General features: G+C 42.6%; 2 protein-coding genes across 3 annotated transcripts in view; one reads left to right on the top strand and one right to left on the bottom strand.

Annotated features, from left to right (window-relative positions):
• Positions 1-5,142: 5,142 nt before the first annotated feature.
• LOC145391880 (putative DNA replication complex GINS protein PSF2) lies at positions 5,143-7,542 on the top strand. The gene is made up of 4 exons (XM_080266375.1): positions 5,143-5,257; positions 5,471-5,601; positions 6,841-6,948; positions 7,269-7,542. Exons 1-4 carry the CDS (start codon positions 5,143-5,145, stop codon positions 7,464-7,466), a joined length of 552 nt encoding a protein of 183 aa, XP_080122501.1. The 3' UTR covers positions 7,467-7,542.
• A 276-nt stretch (positions 7,543-7,818) lies between these two features.
• LOC145391956 (protein FAM117B-like) overlaps positions 7,819-25,512 on the bottom strand; it is a 69,734-nt gene continuing 52,040 nt past the window's right edge. For both annotated transcript variants that reach the window (XM_080266452.1, XM_080266453.1), the window contains 5 exons: positions 16,560-16,714; positions 15,497-15,711; positions 14,903-15,027; positions 13,943-14,085; positions 7,819-12,843 (listed from right to left, as the gene is read on the bottom strand). In XM_080266452.1, coding sequence (XP_080122578.1) covers positions 12,172-12,843; positions 13,943-14,085; positions 14,903-15,027; positions 15,497-15,711; positions 16,560-16,714 — 1,310 coding nt within the window. In that variant the 3' untranslated portion in view covers positions 7,819-12,171. The remainder of the gene's footprint in view (positions 12,844-13,942; positions 14,086-14,902; positions 15,028-15,496; positions 15,712-16,559; positions 16,715-25,512) is intronic.

Below are 25,512 nucleotides of genomic sequence, written 5' to 3'. Positions count from 1 at the left end.
ATCAGCAGACTGAGCCGCCCTCGTTGCACATGACATCAGTGGGGCGCTGTTTACAGACTCCCCCTTCCTCGCCCCTCCAACGGCTTGTTTGTGTCTTCCTTCCACATCCATTTCCCGCCAAAATGACAGATTCGGGACAGTATTCTTTTCGGGTAATCTATGCATCCTATCCCCTTCCAAACACGACTGTCGGCTGAAGAAAGAAAAAGGACGAAAAAAAAAGAAAAATAAAGAATGGAGGAAATAAAGAGAAAGAAAAATAAAGAATGGACGAAATAAAGAGAGAGAAAAATAATGAATAGACGAAATAAAGAGAGAGAAAAATAAAGAATAGACGAAATAAAGAGAAAGAAAAATAAAGAATAGACGAAATAAAGAGAAAGAAAAATAAAGAATAGACGAAATAAAGAGAGAGAAAAATAATGAATAGACGAAATAAAGAGAAAGAAAAATAAAGAATAGACGAAATAAAGAGAAAGAAAAATAAAGAATGGACGAAATAAAGAGAAAAATAAATAAATAATTGAACGACGGAAACATGAGTATTTTTCAGGAATTCAGTATACGTTTGAGACAACTTTTACGGTATTACATAAATTTTCGATAAATACAAAACGTTGCTCTGAAATAAGTATAATTAGCAGATTTAAATAATAGTTCTGAACATATATAATTATACTGTACACAATCTCTCTCTCTCTCTCTCTCTCTCTCTCTCTCTCTCTCTCTCTCTCTCTCTCATCGGGGACGTTTGACAGCAGAAAACCTGATCTCAGAGTGAGGGGAGGTGTTGTCATCCTAGGCCTACGTGCTCTCTCTCTCTCTCACACACACACACACACACACACACACACACACACACACACAAACTGAGAGATGTGAAAATTAATTCCGACAGGTTGACTTGGTACTCCTTTGATCTCGTTCTATCTAGCAGTCTATCTACCTACCTATCTATCTATCTTTCTGGCCATAAATCTACCTCCCTCTCTACCATTTGTGTATCTACTCCTCCATGGAAGTACCTGTCTAACTATTTATCTATCTATCTACCTATCTAACGACCTCTCAACATATTTATCAACCTACCTCTTATCCATCTATCTACCTATCTATTTATCTTCCTACCTGTCTATCTATCTTTAGCTTTACATCTAATCTGACATCAATCGGTGTGGCCAGGACAAAAACACGTTCCCCCCCCTCTCTCTCTCTTTCTCTCTCTACACGCATTTACATCATGTGTATATATGCATGTATGAATGTTTATATATTTGTGTTCCTGTATGTATGTACGTATGTATGTATGTATATATGTATGTATGTCCTTATGTGCTGTACGTAGGCTATGTATATATGCATGTCCAATAATATACGTACTGCATGTGCATGTGTTCGAGTATGCTTACGTGTGTGTGCTCATGTGTGTATATGTCTGTCTGTCTGCCTGTCCTTATGTATGTATGTATGTATGTATGTATGTGTGTATGTATGTATGTGACGCAGGAGCAAGAAACAGATAGCACAGTGACAGTTCGTCCCATAATACTCCCAAACCTTAACCTTTAACGCCCACTGGGTGTCTTTCACCTAAATAACTCTCTCTCTCTCTCTCTCTCTCTCTCTCTCTCTCTCTCTCTCTCTCTCTCTCTCTCTCTCTATATATATATATATATATATATATATATATATATATATAAGCTGGCGAAGTAATTATGTCGGTATTAAAGAGAACATGAAAATCAAACTATTGCCTCGGCGGGGGAATAAAAGCCAAAAATAACTCTTCGACATGCTGGCGAAGAACGAGGAGTAAAGATGCGTCGGCAGTGAGTGATGTATCAGGGAGTAGAAGCGATGTAATGGTGTGTTGATGGGAGTTGGCCAGCGTTTGTAAATGTCATCAGTTTGATCCGACATGACGCAACCAGATGTTAGCATTTCAAAAGGTAACATCCATTTCCAGCATCACCCTCCTGAGGCAGACCGCGCCTGGCCAGGGTGGGAACAGGGTCCTTCCACACGGCGCGGTGCAGGGAAAATAGAGGCACGGCATACAAAAGGATGAGCTGTGTCTAGGAGATATGTATGAGTAGTAGTCTCAGCCAGGACTCTGACTAATTGGTATATGTGGTTGAGTTCCCCGCCTAGGTGTGCTGTGCAAGGCCAGCTACTGGGCCTTGACCCTGAGTCACTCCCATGGTAGTGACTCCCTGGATGATGGTAATCATCCACCTACAGTCTTTCTGGTGTGCTAACGGGTGCTACACCTTGCCCAACGGTGACCCGGGACTATGCAGGAGAGGGGCGTCCATCTTCCCTGAGCCGGACACATGGACGCCCGCATACCCAGTACCCTCTATGGTTGGTTTGCTTTCACCTGATGAAACTAGCCCACGAAATTCGAAGCGCCTCAGTTATGATGCAGGAATGAGTCTCCTTGGTTACTCTTCAAATCAAGCCTCTAGTCTGACTACACGTGGCCCTCAAGTGAACTGAAAGGGTTATAATCTCAGTCAGGATAAAACAAACGCATTCTAGTGTATTACTGATGCAAGCTACGTCGATATTAAAACGATATATATACAAGAGAATATTAAGGAGCAACATACAAATAAATCGCTAAGGCAATGGTGCTATGAACCCTCCTGTGCTGCCAAGAATACGAGCCCCACGCAGATAGGGAAACAAACGCGTTGCCCTGATCCAGCGAGGCTCCTTAGGGAAATTAACGGGGGAAAGGGGGTGAAAAACGATACTTATTTACTCTCTCTCTCTGTATGTGTGTGTGTGTGTCAGAGAGAGAGAGAGAGAGAGAGAGAGAGAAACTTACAACACAGATAAAGACGTCACAGATTCTGAAGAAGTTCGTATAAACATTTAAGTTACTGGACAGCCACTTAGTATTCTGGGTAGCCACTTAAGTAACAATCGCGAGTCTATTTTAAGGGGTGGGTGTCGCTTGCCTATGCCATCTTAAATATACGTACTCCATACCCTCCTTGTTTCCACTCCACACCACTCTCCTCCACTCCACACCACTCACCTGCACTCCCCTCCATTCCACTGCATTCCTCCCACCTCCACGGCACTCCACTCTCCAGTCCCCAAACTCCACTCCACTGCACTCCCCTCCACACCATTCCGCTTCACACCACTCCATCTCAAGCTAAAGTGCTGACTTATGTCCTGTTTTGATGACTTCTTCTTTTCAACTGTAGCTTCAAATGAACATCCATATGTGTACACGACACCTGTGCACCGATAAAACATATGTTCACTTGCAACACCTACATGCAATAAGTGTAGGCTACAGTGTGTGTGTGTGTGTGTGTGTGTGTGTGTGTATGTGTGTGTGTGTGTGTGTGTGTGTGTGTGTGTGTGTGTGTGTGTGTAATTTTCCGAGCATTTTTCACTGCATTTCACCATCGTTTTCCAAACATTTTTCCTCAACTACATTCCAACCTAACCACATCAAACAAGTAACATAACTCAGTCTCACCCTTATCATATTCGTTATCCGCATCACATAACCGTCATAAAAGCATTACACTGTGTTGTACTTACGCAATGATCAGACTTAAGACTTGTCATAAGTCTCAACATCTCTGAATGCCACCACTCCCACATTCCAGAGGCAACGTTAAGGCAGATAAACCATCTTTTTTTTTTCCTCTCTCTCTCTCTCTCTCTCTCTCTCTCTCTCTTTAATGTCATCACTACCCCGTAAATACTCATGTACATTTTACCATTACCAAGTACTTTTTATCCTTGCTGATATTTACGAATTACGGCGCCAAAGCAGTACTCATTAAATGTAAACAAACCCGAGCATCAGAAATTCGGTATTATGTTTTCAGCTAAGAATGCTACTGTAAATGGTATCGAATGTGCTATGATTTGCGTGTTCATCTAATTAAAATATAAAAGCACTAGTGGCTGTGAACAAGATGCAAGCAACTCCAGGAAACAATAAATATTTCAGTCCCAACGGGTTTACTACTCACCCTGATCTTTTTCACCTCAAATAATCAATCGTAAAAGAACGGCGGCCACCACCTTCACTCCTTGGCATCACCATAATCAGAAAAAACACTCTAGTCGCCACAGTGTAGTGGAAAATGCCAATGCACTCACTCCAGCCTCTCCATGACCCCGTCTGCATCGCTTATATTCCATTACCGATGATGCAATCCCAGAATGCATGGCCTGCTGATCAAATTGTCTTGATATTGACCTGGGTTCATGCACTGGTTTTAAGTATTTTAGTTTCTCGTACAGATATAAGTAGCTACTGAATGACGATCAGTCTTCTTCGCTGCACAAAAGAGGAGTAAAATACCACACAATGTTAATTTGCCACATCTGAGCAGTGTGTCGACTGCTGGTCGAAATAATAACAATGGTTTGGAGAACTCGGCATATTTTGATAAACAGTTGAAGGATTTATTTATTCTGATTTAAGAATATCGTATATACTGATATGCTCCTTTATATCACTGGAGAACCATTCATTATTATCCTTGGAGAAAAAGAGGTTTTCAGAACTGGTAAAACAAAAACTACCAGTGAGTGGCGCGAAGTGACAAGTGACGGGAAGGAGAAAATTTGTGTACAGTGTCAGCAGCTTTCAACCCTGATATACTACAAGTTTTTGGATATACAGACAAGCAAAGACAATAGGTATGCTTTCATGTGTATGTAATTAAGAAGTGTGTAGCCTTGCCTTAATACGGGAATAGTGTATGGTAGCTTAGCAGTCTCAGGTTCTTTATATATAACCCAAACGAAACCTTAAAAATTAGGTTTATTTATTGGAAAGTCACAATTAGAAGTGATGGAGACCTAGTATTTATAAAGGTTGTCAGTGTAGCTGTTCTTGAAGAATTTAGGAAAGAAGTGCAAATGGAAGAAGAGCCCTGTGAATTAACGGTGAGTGGATGGTGAGCCCCCCCCCCATTTTTTTTTTTATTGACCTGACAACCACATTTTTTTGGGGGGAGGGAGACTTTTTTTCTCTCCATTTACATGAGTGAGCCACACTACATTTTTCTGTCTGGGCTGTATGGTCTTTTTTTATGATTCAGAATTAATGCTATTGACATATTGTCATTATAACACACTACTTTTTTCAGGTGTAAAATGAATGCCATTGAAATTGAATTCTTGGCCGAGAAGTCCCCAATCACCATCGTACCAAACTTCTCCCATGATAAGCTGTATCTAATATCTGGTGATGTTGGACCATTCGTTGCAGGTAAGACACTTTGGTTTGAGGTCGTACTTGGTAAATATGCAGTTTTAGATGGTCATGAGTAGGTCCAGAGAGTAAGAAAAACCCTGATAGAAGGAGAACTACAATATTACTATTGCAACATTGCAAGTTAAATGGGTTACACTTTATTTTTTTAAGTGGATATTTTGTTTGAAGTTTAAATTCTGTCAGCTAAATGTTGGAATGGTATGTCAGGTCTGCCTGTGGAGGTCCCAATGTGGCTGGGCATCAACCTTCGTGAGCGAGGCAAGTGCCGCCTTGTCATACCTGACTGGATGGATGTAGAGAAGCTTGCAGAGAAGAAAGAGGAGGAGAAGCAGTCCAAGGTAAGAATGCAGGACAACTTTCTCTTTACATCACTTAGCTGGCAGTGGTGAGAGTAATATGCTTGAGTTCACAGCTCACCTGGCAGATCAGCTTTATGGACAGCAGTGGAATACTGTTATGCAGTTTACCTTAGAATTACCAGTACTTTTATAACAAAATAGAACATCAGCTCCCTATTCTCCAAAAAGAGGAGGGTTTGTAGGGGAAGGACAGTTTCAGCTCCAGCCCACTAGGTATACATCCAGATGAGATTGGGACCAAATCAGCAACAACAAATGGTTACTGTATTAATAGTGTAGCTAGTGAAATTTTATGGATGCTTTTACCTTACTATGGCTCCAAAGTATGCCACCAGCTTCTGTAAAGGCTGGTTATGCATCTGAAGTAACCAGAAGTAGGTCAATCAGTGTTTCCATTGGATTTGGTTAACCTTCTCAATCTGGTGATGCCTTTATTTACTTGTTCTTGTTACTACCAGATGATTTTACTCAGTTTATGAACGACCTCTCGTATGGAGTGACTACAGAACTGCATGTTAACCTTTAGGGGATGGAAAGACACTCCAGGTCTGATTAAAATAGTTTTGTTGTAACCACGTTAAAATGTTTTGCATCTCAGACTGAATAAAATCATCATGTGGCAGCCAAATTGAAATAATTCATTAGTATCAGACAAACTGGAGGACATCAGTAACCAGGTGTAAGGATTTTTTTTTTATTTGTTTTTCTTTCCTCTGTTATTAAAAAAAAAAAATGTTGAAGACAAAACAATCCTTCCGTGAAAAGGTTAATAGCACTTGTTTCTTTTTGTTTTGTTTATAAAGGTTGCAACGTTCTTGGATGCATCGGCACTTTAGATTATAATATGTCAGCTTGTGGAAGGAGATAATTGATGTTCAAGACAATTTGGGGACACATATTGAGAAAAAGTTAGGTGACTATTGCTATAGTAGGTTTACTTTTCCCCAGTGAAACTGCCACTCCCACAATGGATGCTAAACTGTGCTTGCATGGCATTTGAGGAGCCTTTGTTTTGAGGAAGGAATGAGTTTCCATGGTTACTAATCAAATCAAACCTCCAGAGTAACAATACTTGGCCATCAGCTGCACTGGAAGGGGTTAGGGATCTTTGTCAAGTCAGCACCAGTGTGTTATACAGTAGTACTCTTGTCTGCATAATTGTACTGTTCACTGTATTTTCTGATGTTAAAAATTAATTCCTGATATTCTGTTTGGCAGACGTTCACAGAGATGCCCTGTGAGCATTACCTCATAGTCACCCAGCTCCTCCTCTCGGCTGCACCTGAAGATATCCCTAACTCACAGCAAATAAAAACACTTGTAAAGGTTAGTTGCATTTTATTATTATTACCAGTATTATTATTATGAATGAATGAAAAAATTATCATCATCATTATTATTATTAGATGATGGATGGATTATTATTATTATTGTAATTATTATTATTATTATTAAATTCAGTAATGCATAGTCTGTTTAATGTTGTAGACTGTTGTGGCTTAGCCTTAGACATGTATACCTCAAAAGGGGTAGTATGGGATTGGCTGGTATCATGTTTTACTGATGATAAGGTATTCCTGGTTATGCGAGGTCTTGGAGTATCAGATCCGAGGTAACAGCACTAATGTAAGTACGAACTCTTCCAGGACATATGGGACCTTCGATTATCAAAGCTGAGGTCATCTGTGGCAGAGTTCATCGATAGTGAAGGTACCCACGCCACACTGGACCGCCTCACCCTGTTAGAGATCAACAGTGTACGTCCATTCCTCCCTCATGCCCTGGACCAGCTGCATCGGCTTAGCAAGGCTGCGCACAACCCAGCCCTCTCACAGACATTATAGGATTTTGTAGTCAGGACCAGAAAAGTGTGAATGTAGGTATTTGCAAGGGCTTTCTTTGTTTTCTTTAGTGCATTTGTTTTAGCCAGATGTACATTTTCATCCTTTGTAGTGTACAGTATTTCCCATAGCTGTGGTAGAATATACTACTGTGGCTCAACACCCTTTCCATAGAACATCTTCTTACTGTAGCTAGCTTCTTACTGTAGTGTTAATATATTGGTACTGCTCTTCCTCATTCATCTCATTCTCATTTATTTGCATCCAGTCAGCTTGTATCCTCATCTCTTACACGCCACTTCTTAGTCATATAACATAACACTTCTCACACAGGTATCAGAAACAGTACCCTCAGCATAAAAGGAAACTCCTTGATAATCAGGAGATGCAACAGTCTTGTTAGAGCAGCAGTTGGAATAAGAATTACTGTATAGATAGAAAAAGCAATACAAGATTATATGAAAGTTTTGGTAAGAAAGAAGTAGTAGATGGTATGAAGTTTGGTGTACAGTATTGAAGTGGATGACCAAGAAATGCCATAATGTGTTTTAGATAAGTGTACAGAATGATGGACTAATGAGTATTTGAAAGGGAGGTAAATGGTGCTGTTGCTATAGAGAGACCTGCAGCTACATAGAAGAGTTGTTAGATTTACAGGTGAGAGTCAACAACAGAAGAATGGTTGAGAGAATAAGAGAATCCTGTAGACACTGACATGGCCATTCCCTGGGGAGGTAGTTCTTAGGGAACAGGAAAGGCATTAGTTGTAGAGGTAGGTAGAAGCTTACTTGTTTAGGTACTCGTTTCCACTAAAAAGTTCTACATTAGGTATTATTAAAAAACTGATTTTTGAATGAGCCTTTAATGAGATTTGAGATTTGCCTAGGCACACCCAAGATCCTTCTACAGGAGGCTGGTGTGGCAGGCACGTCAGTCTAGGTTACGGACCATAAGACAACTGATGTCTGTTCTTGCCTTGATTTTCTTACATGTTGGTGTGCAGGGCATTACAGCTAGCATGAGGCCTGGCTCACCATAGGCTCCAGGCAACACCTTGCTCATCACACTAGTCCAGTTGCCCTGAGAGAGTTGCACTGAGGTGGGATGTAATGGGGTAAGTCAAAAACAGTGTAATGATGTGCAAGCAACTATACTCATTTTGTACTAAAGGCATTCACCCAGTCAATGTATTCCTTATGAATGAGATATTTGACCACTGTACAGATTAATTCATGTTGGCAAGTCACGAGGAAACTATTGATGGGTTAATTCACTTATCCTTAGGTTGCTGACTGGTGTACCCTATTCACACAAACATGCAACCCCCCTCCCCCCCTCTATGTATTTAAAAACCCTGCTTAACTTGTACTAATGAAATGTAACCTTCTCACAAGTGCTGTCAGTAGATGCAGTGTGCTTTACAAAAATAAACAAACTAAAGGTTCATATTGCTTCCTGTCATCCCACAGTAATTCTGTATTTTTCATTTCATGTTATATGCAGAAATAAAGTATGATATTTGTCTTTGATGATGGATGGTTTTTATTGCCATGTTTAAATATTCCCTCTATGACATGAGATAAAAATTGGAAATGCTGAGTACTGTATTGATAACTGTGAGCTGCTCTTGGATATTCATAACTGTACTTCTGTCAGCTTTCACGGCCTTGTAGCAGTCAGGTATTATGCTTCATACTCGAGGATATTTTAAATCTGTAAATTACTCAACTAGATTTTGCATTAATCTCAAGGTTAGTGCTATAAGGGGGGCTGTTCACATCACTGTTATCTCAGAAAATGGTGCAGCCTACTGTTTCCACATCTTGGCACCAGTGTTGATATGGCAGTTCACAGTGATTTTATTTCCCCCACTGGTAATGATCAGAAGTTGTGTACAGTATATGAGAAATATTGTTAGCCATACTGTACCACTGGCAATATCATGTAACTTCATTTGGCAGTGTAAAATAATCATTAAAGGATAAAATGGATGACTGACAAGTATAACAACTGTGAAACTGTGATTCTTATGACTGGCCTCTGCAGAAATAAGACTCAAGTGGCTTTATTACTTCAGTTATGGCAGCTGTAATTTCTGATGCTTTGTTCCCAGGGTGGTTCACAGCACAGGTGGCCCTACATAGTTTATTGAGCATCTACTATGGCTAAGGTATTAATTTTCAGGCCATATCCTACTTACTCTCCCTCTTCCAATGACTATGTTGGAACTACTATTTTCTTGAGTGGTGAACAGTTGCAGATCTGAAAATTTCCAGCACACATATTAATGGCAGAATGGGCACTACTGTATCAATACATTTAGCAATTGATGTTTCACCAGTTTCCATTAATAGATAATTAAAATTCAGTTTAATATGTGCAGGCCATTCATTGTATGTACACCTAATATATAACATAAAATAAGAGGCATTCACTGTATGTACACCTAATTTATAACATAAAATGTGATAAGTCTATGAATATACATTATGGGTATAGAAGGGTAACACTGCAGATGACTGCGTGCATGAGCATATGTGACTAATAGAAGCCTTTGCTTGAAACTGGAAATATAAATTTTTATGTGTTTATTAACTTACATGTCTGAAATTTTGATGACTGAAAAATTATACAGCACAATCTTTGATATTTGTACATGAATAATGTGCAACTCAGATCACTTTTTGCAGTTTTCTTCAGACCTCCCCTACAGGAAGCAGCTTGTTGCACCTGTAATGTATTATATTTTTGTTCTAGGCATATACATTTGCTTTACAAAATACATATTTATACAAGATTTATTACACATATAGCTGCTCTTGTGATGTTTTATAAGTCTGAGAAAACTGTTAAGCCTGAAGGCACATCATCCACTTTTAATTTCAGTGATAAATACAGTTACCTGTATTTTATTTTCATGATTTTGATAACCAACTCCATCTTACAAAATTTTATAGGAAAAGTCAAAGGCTGCTGTCGATCACATGTAAAAATAGTCACTAGTCTTAGTGATATTAAGTACATCAGAGGTCACAGGTAATGTTTGTCTTTCAACCTTATTTAATGATGATGGATTGATGACCATCCAGTGAGCAGAGGAAATGAAAGTAAATGGATGTACATTGATGTGTGTAACATGACAGCACTGGCATGTTCTGTAAGTGTATGGTTGAGACAACGAATGCAGTTGTTCACAGTAATGCACATCTGGTACAACTCTCTCAGGGACTAGCATGCTGAAAGTAGTTACACTGATAGAAAAAACCTAACAGTGTAAGTATAGTAACTGAACTTGTACTAAGAAAAAAATATGCACCACTAAAGTTTAACCCATAATGTAAAGCACAAGGAACTCTCAACTTTGTTTACCTACAAAATACTTTCCTTATTTATTCAAGTTTTGACAAAATGGGCTCTACCTAATAGAGGTACATTTTGGATGTTGCTCAAAATTATTACTGATTTTGTTAAAGTGTGCTGCAGACACAGGCAGCAAACAGCAGTTGGCACACTCAACCACCAGCATTCCAATTGTGAATCCACATATTTTATCCACATTTATCCAAAGAAATCTATCACAGGTTTCCAGCAGGAACTTCTTATGGTGTAAATTGTGTTTATAATGCAAGATTAGATGGGTTCCCTCCCGGCACAGACACAAATCCCTCTGTAACCCTCACAGTGTCATCAAGGTCACTCTTAAGGGTATTTTTCTCTCATTACTTCTCTCCCAGCTCAATCACCTTTAGCTTTTTCAGAATCAATTTTTTCACCTCAGGCAGATGGATGGGAGTGCCATTTAAAAAAGTTAAGCAGAGTTTCAGCCTCACTGCAGCCTTTCATGATTGTTTGATGGATTAACTGGAAAAAAGCATTAACAGCTAGAAAAGCCACATCATGAAAACTGAACATTAAGCCAGTTAAACTTCTAGGAACCATCATCTTGAATGTCAAACTGAAAATAACAATGGTGGTCTTAGATATAAAGCCAATACAATGTTGTGAAGAAGTGATTTACATAGTAATTCAGATCAGCTGCAAATATTTGTTGCATCAAAACCAATAAAACAATACTGATTATGAACATCTTGAGCTTTATATAGGTACTCATGTGATTTTTCCTTCAGTTAGAAAGTTACTTCACAACCTACTTAAGTGAATAACATGTTTTTGGGATATGTAATAGCTTAGATTCTCATGACAGCTGTTTTATTTAGCAGCTGATCTTTCAATGGTCTCTTCCTGTTTCACAGGATGGTGATAGATACCAGTTAAACTAAGCAGGAAGTAGTACACTAGTAACACTAGCATAAGACAGAGTGTTTCCCTAGCTGGAGGGTAGTCAACTGGTCCCCCACCAAGAGGACGAAAAGTAAGTACATGAGCAGTTCCCTACGATGTGTCGGTTAAGACTACATTATAGTGGCTACTTATCCATTAAATCCTGAGATGTAAGGGAGCTTATTCACTTGTAAGTGAATAATTTGCAACATTGGGATATACGTACAAAATTGCCTTGGAAATGCTGAATCACGAAAGTTTTAATACATTGTGTACATTTAATACATTCCAAATAATACTCATTAAGCATATTTATGAATCACTCTATGTCTAGTAATAACCACAATGTCTGAACCAGTTTTTAATACAACTCTTAAACAGCAGGATGACAAATATAATTTAAAAATGTGCTAAAACATGGCCTTCGCTATTGGTCGGCGGTGAGCTGTGAGGATGTTCCTAAACTCGGGGTGGCAGGACTGGGGACCATAGTTGATACCCCAACATCGCAGGTCTGACTGGAGGCCTGGCAGGCTTGCGTAATATGTTCTTGGAGATACTGCTCTTCACTACCTTCTTGGCAGCTACCAGCACTAATCCCACACACAATACAAGTTTCACTCATAGAGTCAGTATGATGTTGACAAACATGGAGGGCAGTTGATTCACAAACATCTTCTGCACCTATCCTATCTGGAGGCCCAAATGCTGAACCCTGGCTGGGACGCAGAGTGAAGCCACCAGGAGGTCTGACTGCTGGCCAATCACCTGTCTTTGTGGCTTCTGGCCTGTGAATATCGTGTAATTTAAGGGCCACTCTCTCACAACCGTCCGGTGGTGCCCGTGCCATGAATTTATTGATGTGAGGTGACGTTGCCAATGCATGGGCACTGGTGGGGCTGGGTGTAGAGGGGGGCCGGACAACATCCTGGCTCTGTGGTGGGGAAGTGGGTGGGGATATAGAGGGGGAGGTGTGATTGGAACTGGTGCCAGACACGGTTGACCCTTGGGCTGGTGTCTGAGTGTCGATGCTTCTGGTAAACCTCAGGTACTCTGCAATTGGCGCCCTTCGACCATCCCGTGCAACTTCACCACTCCACTGAAAAAGCATATAGATGTTTCATTACTGGTCTGTTGATTCTCAGTATTTATAGTGGTGCATCTATCCATCATCCAATCCTACATTGCCCCATGAGGAGCGTAGGAGTCCAGGGCTAGGCAGTTGGTATCGACATTTAAGATGAGAGTGACCAGCCTCACTCATCCCTGAGTGGTTATATTAAAAAAAAAACACACACTGATATTGCTCTATATATCTCAGGGTAAGTAATGTTTTGCTGTACCGCAAAACCAAATACTGTACTTTTAAAGATAAAAGTTTAAGTACTTCTGCTACAGTAAGACAATATACTTATGTTGCAGTTGCTTAACCTCAGAGTGTCTGGCCAGACCCATCAAACATAGGTAACCAACTGCTTCTGTGGGTCCATCCTACATGTACTGTACAGTGCATATACTGTGTTGGGAACTACCACCCCCTTGAGGTAGACAGTGCCTCACCAGAGTTGGACCAGGGTAATTCCCCATGGTGAGATGTAGGAACATATGAGGGGGTTTGGCTCATAGGTGGATGCTGTGGACACCACAGTAGCATTGCTCCACCCAGGCTGTACACCACCACCACATGCAGGTCCCTCGTCAATACCACAAATTGAATGAATACCGGTCTATGGATGGCATTATGAGATGAAAGTGAAAGTTGCGTCACTGATGAAAGACACACTATTCTGAATGATGTATACAGACAATGCTCTATATATGGAATCTTTCAGACTTTCAGTTTTGTAGACAAGCTGACCATAATGCAGCTAAGGGTAAACACTGAGGTAGATGTGGCATACAGTAATTTCCCAATGATGGACTGTTGGAAAAAGCATGAAGTATGACAACATAAGGCATCAGCAGTATAGTACTACAGGTCTCAGATCAGAACATCCTTTGTGTCAACAAGCCACAGTTTGAATCCAAGAGGTGGCTGGAAGTTTTTCTATCACATTAGCACTGCCAGGGACTCAAGATAGGTTTACATGATCATGACTATAGTACCTTAGCCTTGAAGCCTTCTACAGTCTGAAAGAGATAATAAGGTCTGGTTGTTGCTGTTAAGTCTATTGTACTACTAAATACAGAATACAAACATCATCTACATCCTCCCCAGGTGCATGGGACGGGCGCAACACTAGACGTTCAATTTCTTGGTTAAGACCTTCCACAGAGCTACGTAGTCGAGGAGGAAGCAGCGGCTTGGGCAGCTGTGGTATAGGGATGGCGCGCGACCCACCTGAAATAAATGACACCATGAGGAAAACGTAGGGTGAGATCCTGTGTGGATAAATGACACCATGAGGAAAACGTAGGGTGAGATCCTGTGTGGAGACCTCTGGGATAGGGGACTGAGCAGGGAAATGACTGATCATGATACACAAAGAGCTGCTATCAACACTTGCACACTATAGCATCATTAATGGTCTCAACATGAAAATGTACTTATTGCATTCAACAGATTACCATCATCCATACCGTATATACATAATGTCTTCCACAATCCCTTCCTGTTCACCTGCTCAAGTTTTTTGTCAATATCCACCAATCCCATACGTATGGTCCTTCTCACAATCTTACTTCACAACATCTAACGGCAAATATTTGATCCACACATCACCTATCACCACAGAAACCACCCAACTCATCACTAAAGATACAGTATTTTGTTTTCTACCTTGTCTCCTCTGTCACTATCTTCTTTACACCTTTCGTAAGACACTGTCCCTTCAATCACCATACAAGAAATATGTGTGTAGTACTTCAACTCCTACCCTGAGGGATACCTTTTTTAGCTTTCTCATTAAATTCCTTTCACCACTATCTCAGTGATCATCATCAAAGTGTATAACAGTATACAGTATTTGTATACCATAAAGTGTATGATAGTTTCTTGCATACTATTGATGCTGGAGGGACACCTTCATGCGATGGCACCGATATAACCATGTGGTTCCACTGCCCTGTTATATAAATGTCCTGCAACTCCCTTCCCTATCCGTCCAATGGGTTCATATTTCAAATGAACCTGGGGCTACTATTGCTACTTTGCCTACCATTCGTTTGTTGGAGGGCATGATGTCTTGGGTGAATTGGAGATGGCGTGAGGACGGAGTGATCAGCATGTAAGGGACTAGAGCGGGGTCCACCAACACTGTTTCCCTCCTTGTTGGTGCGCAGTCTATCAAGGTGGTACAGTGGAGCTTATATAACTTAAACTCTTCAATTCATTGCTTTATCTCTTAACATTTTTATACAACTTATGAGGTCTTTCATGAGCACATAAGTCACTCTGGAGGTGGCAGGTATAAACTAAAACATATGTAACTGTAGTGCAAGGATTACAAGGAGACTGACTACTGCACAAAAACTGACCTTGCTTTAAATTATGCTTTGGCAATATTAAGATATTTAAACTAAGTACAGGAATAGCACGATACATGACGCTGTAGATTCTAATTATGGCCATGACTCTCACAAAGCAATATGATATTATGATTAAACTATACTGCTAATAATACAACACATGATAACTAATAATATACTCATATATGTTCCAAGAGTATGTCCATAGAGGCTGTAGCTTTATATTCTGTGTGTCTGTATCTATTTATGGTACAATGCAGTATACAAAGCTGGGAATGCCTCACCTCTGTCTTATAAATCTGTCAATCTGTTCCCCTGAAGCTGGAGGAACCTGAGGACTTATATTCAACAATGGTGATGGTGTGACAGAGGGGCGCCTGCTGCTGTTGTTGCTACTGTTGTTGCTGCTGCTGTTGCTGCCACTCTGACAAGGCTCTTCATATGTTGCCCAGCCAAGACTCAACCCCCTGTAACAACTTGAGGCCCACTCTTCTGGGGTCTGGTGAAAAAAAAAAATCTATATGTCAACTTAAGCCAAACAAAATATATACTGCAAGTATTAAAACTGTATGCAATGCCCAGACTAGTCTCTTCACAAACAACTCATTCAAGTTTCAACAATTCTCTTCCGATACTTCTCATCTAAGGCTCAACATCCCGTAACAGCTACGAGGCCTGTTCTTCTATAATCCGTCAATAGTGGCTATGCATAAACTCGTGCCATACAAAGTTACTGATGTAATACAGCTGTGTACGACGGCTATGTAGGAGAGTTTAGAAGGTGTGTAGGGGGGAGAGAGAGAGAAAGCCTTGTGTATATAGTGTGAAAATGGGTCATCTTCCTATAGCTACTGTCCCTTGAGGAAGTGTAGTATGAAGTGTATTAAAAGGAAGTGTAGTATGAAGTGTATTAAAAGGAAGTGTAGTATGAAGTGTATTAAAAGGAAGTGTAGTATGAAGTGTATTAAAAGGAAGTGTAGTATGAAGTGTATTAAAAGGAAGCGTAGTACGAGGCACTGTAATAAAAGTAACGAGGAAATGTATTAACCTGTGAAGCCTTGTTTACATGAAGGTGTAAGAACGGCTGGCCTTCCTCTGGCCAGTGTCCCTTAAGGAAGTGCGTCAGGGAAGTGCAGTAAAAGAACATGTCTAATGAGGCCTGGTAACCTGTGAACTCTTGTATACATGAAAGAGGCATTAGAATGACAGCTCTCCCTCAAGCCACTTGTCCTCTGAGGTAATGTAGTATGAAAATTTAATGTGATGTAGTACGGAAGTGTAGTTGGATAGACTGTAGTACAATGCAGAAGTGTAATAAAAATACCTTTCATAAGCTGGTCTACTGACCTGTGAAGCCTTGTCTACATGAAGGAGGTGTGAGATGGGCAGGTCTTCCTTCGGCCAGTGTCCCTTGAGGTAGATGGCATCCAGAGAAGCCGTGCGTCGCATCAGCACGCTGCTTCCCTCGCCACCTCCCCGGCTGCCACCCCCTCCACCTCCACCTGAGAAAGACAGTCATCATCATTTGGGACACTTCGACTCCCTCTACCTCCACTTGTGAGACTACTACTACTACTACTGATTATAATAATAATTATAATATAAATCACCATCATCATCAATAATAATCATCATCACCAACTTGGCTATTGCAACCCCTCCATTTCTACATGATGAAAAGTAATTACCACCACCACCACCATCATCATCACCAAAGTAATAACCACCACCACCTTCATCATCATCGTCACCACCACCACCACCACCACCACCAAAGTAACACAAACAATAATCTCATAACTACAATACATACTAACCAAATAAGTAACAATATAATATCACTGCCGGTCACAATAACACACAAACACACATTACATAAGGTCATAAAAATCTAAATAGGATTAGGATAAGAAAAGAAAACGCTATGATGCTGTTTTGTAAGTAAAATATTTTGAACGTTGTGTTGAAACTTATATTTGAGACAGATGAATGGAAGGATGGATGGATAGATGGATGGATGGATAGACAGACGGATGGATGGATGGATGGATAGACAGATGGATGGATGAACAGATTTATGGATATGGATGGATTGCTTGATAAACGGATAGATTTATGGATAGAGAGAGAGAGAGAGAGAGAGAGAGAGAAAATGGAGGACCAAACAGAGGGGAGTAAGAAGACGAATAAATAGAAGAATAACTATACAGGACGAAAGGAGAGGACAGGGAAGAATAAAAAAACAAAAAGGAGAGGAAAGCAACAAGAAAAAACAAAACAAATAAAAACGGGAAGGCAAACAAAGGTGACAGAAGAGACATGAAAAGATGAATGGACTGGAGGTGGCGAGAGAAGAATAAATCTAGGACGACAGAAGAGATGACTAAAGGAGAGAAAAAAGATCTGTGGAACGTAAAGGAGAAATTGAAAAGTAAGAAGAAAAGGCGGGAAGGAAAAGGAGCATATAGAAGTGAAAGAAAGGTATGAGGAAAGATAAATATGAAACGGGAATCAAAGGGTGGGGGGAATAATATAGAAGAAAGGGAAATAAAGCAATGGCAAGGAGGAAACATGAGCAGAGTCAAGAGGTGGGAGGCAGGGGGAAAAATAGGACAGATTGGGAAGGGGACGAGGAGAGAACAGGAAGGAGAGTAAAGAGAAAGAGAGGAGAGCGTTAGGTATGAGTGTGTGGGGGAAGGAGTGGGGGAGAGGATGGATAAGTGTGGGGGTCCTTGATAAGAGGGTTTGGGTGGGGGAGGTGAAGGAGGGGGGGAAGGGAGTTGGGGATGGCTAAGCGGAGTAGTGGAGGGAAAGGAAAGGGCAGTAAAGATAGACAGAAGAGGAAAGGAAAATAATGAGAGGGGAGGGGTAGGCAGCGATGTGAGGGAGACATGAGGATAGTGAAGGGAGGATGGGGAAGTGGACGATAGGAATAATGGTGGGGGGAAAGGAGAGGGCAATATGGACAGATAGGAATGGAGAATAAGGAAGTGGGGGAGTGGTGAGTAGGATCAGGGTGAGGGATGGGTAAAAGTGTAGTGGATGAAGTGAGTAGGGGTTGGGGAAAGGACAGAGAGAAGAGGAAAGATGAAAGACGGGGTGAGGTGAGGGGTAGGGGGGACTATAGGACCTTAGGAGGAGGGGGAAGACTTCAAGAGGAGGTGGCGGAGGGGGTAGGGGAGGTTGATGGTGCAGGGGTAGAGGTGGGTGAGAGGGGAGGGGGTGGGGGAGGGGGACGGCACCTGGCACAATGAGCAGGAAGCTTTAACCTTCCAGCTGACAATCACAAGCCCTCGTAAACCCCCCCTAGTGTGTGTGTGTGTGTGTGTGTGTGTGTGTGTGTGTGTGTGTGTGTGTGTGTGTGTGTGTGTGTGTGTGTGTGTGTGTGTGTGTGTGTGTGTGTGTGTGTGTGTGTGTGTGTGTGTGTGTGTGTGTGTATGTGTGTGTGTGTGTGTGTGTGTGTGTGTGTGTGTGTGTGTGTGTGTGTGTGTGTGTGTGTGTGTGTGTGGGTGTGTGTGTGTGTGTGTGTGTGTGTGTGTGTGTGTGTGTGTGTGTGTGTGTGTGTGTGTGTGTGTGTGTGTGTGTGTGTGTGTGTGTGTGTGTGTGTGTGTGTGTGTGTGTGTGTGTGTGTGTGTGTGTGTGTGTGTGTGTGTGTGTGTGTGTGTGTGTGTGTGTGTGTGTGTGTGTGTGTGTGTGTGTGTGTGTGTGTGTGTGTGTGTGTGTGTGTGTGTGTGTGTGTGTGTGTGTGTGTGTGTGTGTGTGTGTGTGTGTGTGTGTGTGTGTGTGTGTGTGTGTGTGTGTGTGTGTGTGTGTGTGTGTGTGTGTGTGTGTGTGTGTGTGTGTGTGTGTGTGTGTGTGTGTGTGTGTGTGTGTGTGTGTGTGTGTGTGTGTGTGTGTGTGTGTGTGTGTGTGTGTGTGTGTGTGTGTGTGTGTGTGTGTGTGTGTGTGTGTGTGTGTGTGTGGAATGGGATGTGTACGACGGCTATGTAGGAGAGTTTAGGTGTGTGTGGGGGTGTGTGTGAGGCAAGATTTCTCTCTCTCTCTCTCTCTCTCACACACACACACACACACACACACACACACACATCCCCATTCCTCACATCCACCTTCGTCCTACACACCCACACATCTCCCTCATACCCACTTCCATTCCTACCCACATCTACTCAGAGACCCACCTCACTCCTACACCCACACCCACACATTCCTACACCCACACCCACACATTCCTACACCCTCCCCCCAGACTCATAACACACAGCATATATCTGCGCTTTGTGGGTCGCCAATTTGGGGTCTAAAACGTGAACTGGCAAACAAATACTCTCTCAAAACACTCGCAGTCACCCCTCCAACCAGGCCGGGGAAGTGGTGGGTATAAGGAAGAAGGAGAAGAAAGGAGAAGGAGAAGAAGAGGGAGAAGATGAAGACGAAGAAGAGGGAGAAGATGAAGACGAAGAAGAGGAAGAAGAAAGAAGAAAGGAGTGGTAATGATTATACAAGAAAGTATAAAATGAGGAGGAGGAAGAGAACAGATGAAAAATTGAGGGGAAGACAAATGGGTAGCGAAGAAAAATGGAGTGTGTAGAGATGGAATGGTAAAGGAGACGAGACAGAAGAAGGAAAAGAAAGAACAGTTGTAGTAATGGATGTAGAGGAAAGAGGAGAAAAGGGAGAGAGTAGAGGAGGAGGGATAGGAGAAATACAGAAAAAGGAAGGACAGAGTAACGTGGAAGGAAGGAAGGGAGAAGATAAGGAAGGGTATAAGAAGGAAAAAGAAGACAGTAGGAGAGGAGAATTAAAAAAAAAAAAGGGGGAAGAAGAAGGAATAGCTTAGTGGGGAGGGCACAGAGGAGCAAAGTAAAGGGGGGAGGGGAGGAAGGAAAATTAATGCTACAAGGAAAAACACAAAGAAAAAAAATGGAAAAGGGAAGAGTAAAGAAAAAAAGGGGGAAGGAAGAGAGGAAGAACTGAATGAAGAAGATTGACAATGAAGAAGAAAAAAGGAAAGGAAACATATATAGCAGTGATTATCTATTACACACCTGTCTACCTACTGCCTGACTATATCTATCTGTGCACCTGTATCTATTTAAGAACTATCCATCTACCTTTAAAATATCTATAGTTATTTATGTATACCAAACTATCTCTCTCCTTCTCTCTCTTTAAATCAAAAAATCCAAATCTCCTCTTAGCAGGGACACGAGAAATATGAAGCTGCGGAGAAACGACTAGTCTCACGGGAATATCAAACACTCACTCGCGTCCTTATAAAACGAGAGGCTAAGATCATGTGAGATTAGGCTAAGATGTATGATCCTAGGCTCAGCTCAAGAGAGAATGCAGTCTAAGCTCACACGAGATTCTAAGCTCGGTACAGAATTCGAACCTCATCAGATCCGAACGAATGAGATCAGGGCAAAGAATACTAGAACGACACACAGAATACGACATCAGAGGCAGAGAAAACGACATCAGAGGCAGAGAACACGATGTCATAGGCAGAGAACACGGCATCAGAGAGAGAACAGAAAACATGATGGGTGACTCAAACAGCGGTACACAATGATAGTCTCTTTTCTCCTTTCGCACTTTACACCGTCCACGCCAGTTTTTTTGTACTGCGTGGTGCTCCTCTTGACTTTTTCTTCCTGGCTTCAGTTGGAGGGTTTGGAGGGCGGGGGAGAGCCTTCTACTCAACTATCCTTCTCTTCTTCTAGTAGTTTAGTTACTCTTTTGGGAGCTGCCTAGCATGGGTCAACTGGCCTACCGCAGTTATCACCTCTTAAATCCTTATTAATATGTGCTAAGAGGAAGGTGGAAGTGGGTGGATCGAGCTGTGTCCTGTCCTTATTCCGTGCATGTACTGTTCGTGTTCCGTGCACGTACTATCCTTGTTCCGAGCATGTACTGTCCTTGTTCCTTGATGTGGATGTATAGTTTTTGTCACCCTGTTTACCGTCCACGTACTTGCCTTACTTTGCACCGTCTATGCTCCTTTCACGCGCTGTCTTTGTTCCTTGTTCCGTGCGTGGAGTGTACGTGTGCAGCAGGTGTCAGTACCTTGTCCAACGCGAGTTATTAATCCACATGCCTTCGTCTCAAATCCACTGGGACTGTACGAGACGCTACAGGAGAGGGAGGGGAGAGGGAGAGGGGAGAGAGAACTGGAAGAGGAAGAGAGAAGTGGGAGAGGAAGAGAGGAGAGAGGATTGGGAGAGGAAGAGGGGAGAGAGGATTGGGAGAGGAAGAGAGGGGAGAGGAGTGGAAGAGGAAGAGGAGATAGAAGTGGGAGAAAGGAGGAAATGAAGAAGACTGAGGAAAAAGAGTAAGGATAAAAAGGAAGACATAATAATGAATGAACGAATGACTGAATGAATGAATGAAGGAGGGAAGGATGAGAAGGAGCATAGATAGATAGATAAATGAAAGGAAAACATGAAAGACAAAAGGAATGAAGGAAGGAAGGAGAAAATAGGAGAGATGTGTGAAGGAATAACGTATGGAGGCGAGAGGGGAAGGAGCCAAGGGGAGGAGAGGAGGAAAAATATTTGAGAGGCAGGGAGGAAAGTAGAGAGAGGAAGAGAAAATGGAGGATGGAGAGGTGAGGAGGGGAAGGGAGGAGAGAGGGAAAATATTTGATGGGCGGGACTGGAGGGGAGAGTAGAGAGGAAGAGGAAATAGAGGAAAGGGAGGAGAAGGAGGAGGAGGAGGAGGAGAGGCAAGGGGAAGGGAGAGGAAGGGGGTGTAAGAAAGGACGTAAGAGGAGGGGGGGATGCAAGTGAGGAAGCAGGGGAAGAAGGGGTAAAGATAGTAGAGAAGGCAAAGGTGGAGAGAAGAAGTCTGAGAAGAAATGGAGAGAAAAAATAGGAGGAAGGGAGGGCACAGACAGGAAGAGATGAAGCAAAGGAGTACAAAGGAAAGCAAACAGCAACAGACCTTATGGAGGAGGAGGAGGAGAGAGAAAGATAGAACAGGGGTGAGGAGTGTGAGTAGGGAGGGGAAGGGAGGGAGAAGTAGCAGTGGGGGGGAGGAGTAGGGATGAAGAAGGCTGAGGAGGGGAGCAGGAGAGAGGAGGGGAGGAGAGGGGAGAAAGAGAGAGGAGGGGAGGGGAGGAGGAGGAGGAAGAAGAGGGAGGTGGGAGAGCAAAGGACAAGGTGAGTACTGGCGAGGGGAGAGGAGGAAGAAGAGAAGGGGGGTGGGGAGGAGGTGAGGGATGGGGAGGAAAGGGGAAGCAGAAGGGAAAGAACGGAAGGTAAGGAAAGAAATAAAGGGAGGGAAGGGGAGGGTTGGAGGCAAAGGGAGAAAAGACGACGGTAGGAAAAGGAAAAAAGGGAAAGGGAGGGGAGGAAACGTGAGGAAAAAAAGGGAGTGTAAAGGGAGGAAGTACAAGAGCAAATGTAGAGAGAGAGGGAAAAGGGGGAGGAAGAGGAAGGGAAGGAGAGAAGAGAGATGGAAAGAGAGGAGGAGGAGGAGGAGGAGGGAGTGAGGGATGGAAGGAGGGAGGGAAGGAGTGGAGAGAGAAGGAAAGGGAGGAAGAGGAGGAGAGGGAGAGGGAGGAAGAGAGGGGGAATGCGAAAAGAGTCAGGCTGGGAGACGAAAATGTGAGAAAAAAAAAGACAGAATATAAAACAAGATAGTGGTGAGAGAGAGAGAGAGAGAGAGAGAGAGAGAGAGAGAGAGAGAGAGAGAGGGTTATGATTTAAGTTGTTAACAATGGACGTTGTGTGTGTGTGTGTGTGTGTGTGTGTGTGTGTGTGTGTGTGTGTGTGTGTGTAATTAACAGTGGAGAGAGAGAGAGAGAGAGAGAGAGAGAGAGAGAGAGTGAAGAAAAGTAGGGCCAAATAAGAGGTTTGAGGAGAAAGAGAGCAAGAAAGAGAGAGACAGCGGGAAGAGGAGGAGGGGAGGGTGGAGGGAGAGAGCAAGGAGAGAGAGAGAGTGAGAGAGAGAGAGAGAGAGTGGGGGGGGGGTCGCCGCTCCACCCACTGCAGCGCCCCCCTAGGAGTCTCCACCATGCAGTGTACTCCATGACCGGTTTCCTTCCACCCCCCCCCTCCACATTCTCTCTCTCTCTCTCTCTCTCTCTCCCCATTTACTCCTCCAACCCTCCTTCACCCTCTCCCTTACCATCTCTCCCATCCACCTCTCTCTCTCCCTCTCTCTCTCTCCAACCTTCCTTCTCCGCACCCAACCCTCCTCTCACTGGACTCCCTCACAAAGACCCGCCACGTTACTACTATTACTACTACTGCTACTACGTCTTCTATTACTACTACTACTACTACTACTGATGCTGCATTTACTATGATGACAACTACTACTACTCCAATTACAACACACACACACACACACACACACACACACACACACGCAAATAACCCACATACATTACACACACATATAACTCAGATTACACCACACCTCACAAACACACAATCTACCTACCTAATTACCTACCTCCCTAAACACACACACACACACACACACACACACACAATACAACCCATCCATCACATCACTCTTGGATGAAGGCTCTGTGATCATCTTCTCAAAGGGATACAAAACGAATCCATCCATACAATAAAGAATATTATATAAGGAAAGTTAAAGTTGACCCCTTCGTGTGGTGGCACTGATATAACTAGGCTGCTAATAATCTAACTGGCAAAGCTACACTTGTCTCTTCTTAATCACAATCCTAGACGACTCTGTATCCAAAGAATCTAACTACAAAGCCTAGGATAGGTTAGCTACCAGTGTGTGTTACAGGGCTTTTTGGTATGTGAAAGAGAGAGAGAGAGAGAGAGAGAGAGAGAGAGAGAGAGAGAGAGAGAGAGAGAGAGAGAGAGAGAGAGAGAGAGAGAGAGAGAGACGGAGGGGAGGGTATACGATGCTATTGAACAGTTCTAAGTAACATGAAGGTGCGCATACCTCACCTGACAACATAATCCATAATCTTAAGTTACCCTTTTAAATCACTTCTCTAATTCAACCACGTAACCATGACAACCACTCTCGTCTCTGAAAATGATGATCTATCTTTATTTTCATTCTCCCTGCTGCTTCCAAAAGATTTTATTTACTTTAGGAGATCATGGTGAAGGACTAAGGTGTCTGGCTTCATGATGCAATGGATCTCTCGTTCGCTGGAATATAATAGTCTCCCTCTTCATTTTCTCTAGTTATCCATTTTCTATTTCTTTTGAATTTCTCTTGTTTATTTTATCTTATTTACATTTCCGAGTCTGAATTATCCCTTTGACCACCATCCTCACCATCATTAATCCACACACACACACACACACACACACACAATCATTGGCCTTACCATATCATCCCCACTGGATATTCACAAACCCCAACACAAGACCACACCATTACCACATACACCTCCCCACACCAACCCCAGCACATCACCAGTCACACCAACCCCACAACTCCCCCAACCCACACCACCCCACACCTCACAACTCCACAATATCCAACCCACACCATCCCAACTTATCCCTACCAACCCAAAACCCACTGAAAGCCAACCTCTCCACACCAACCCCACTACCCTACCACAACACCAGCCCCACCAATCCTACACCATACCACCTCTCACCATACCACACCATAACTCCGCAAGATCCACTCCACATCATCCCAACTCCACCCCACCAATTTAACCCCTACAATTCTCCACACCACAACCACCCTTCCCACACCAACCCTACCTAACTCTACCCACATCAACCTCACAATATGCACGCTCTACCCCGACCACCGACCCACATCAATCTCCCCACACCAACCCTACCCACATGCACCTCACTATATGCATGCACTAACCCCTCATGCAACCCGTCCACCCCACCAACCCCACCCCAACCCTAAGAAGCAGCTAGAAATGCAAGCAATATCCAGTCCCCCTACCGACTTGAAGGTAAAAAATGAAGGTTGCAAATAAGTGTTGATGAGTGCAATAAGATGGGATTACTGTAAGTGTTGACGAAGCCACTGCAAAGGCAAAAATCCACGGTTCTATGTCTGCAATCATTCTGCAACACTTCTCCTCCTGCAAGTGCTAGTGATGACAACCGCTGAAGGATTTGCTGAGGGAGAGAAAGGAGAAGAGAGAAAGGAAAGGAGGAGAGAAGAAGAAAGAAGAATTTGCTTGAGAAGAAAAACGGTCAGAACAGTAAAAAGGATGCGGAAAGAAGGAAACATAGGCACAGGAAAAAAGGGAGTAAGGAAAGAAAAGGGAAAAACAAGACAGAAATATTCCTTGATACCAAAGAAAAGAGGAAAAGGA

The sequence above is a fragment of the Coenobita brevimanus genome, chromosome 20 (genome assembly GCF_032717465.1).
Source record: "Coenobita brevimanus isolate Jiangsu-jjx chromosome 20, ASM3271746v2, whole genome shotgun sequence".
In the NCBI taxonomy this organism is placed as follows: domain Eukaryota; kingdom Metazoa; phylum Arthropoda; class Malacostraca; order Decapoda; family Coenobitidae; genus Coenobita; species Coenobita brevimanus.
This window is presented reverse-complemented; position numbering and strand designations above follow the sequence as displayed.

Coding starts and splice junctions, on each gene's coding strand:
- LOC145391880 (XM_080266375.1), top strand. CDS start 5,143: ATGAATGCCATTGAAATTGAATTCTTGGCCGAGAAGTCCCCAATCACC. Junction 5,258..5,470: donor TGTTGGACCATTCGTTGCAG/GTAAGACACTTT, acceptor ATGGTATGTCAG/GTCTGCCTGTGGAGGTCCCA. Junction 6,949..7,268: donor AAATAAAAACACTTGTAAAG/GTTAGTTGCATT, acceptor GAACTCTTCCAG/GACATATGGGACCTTCGATT.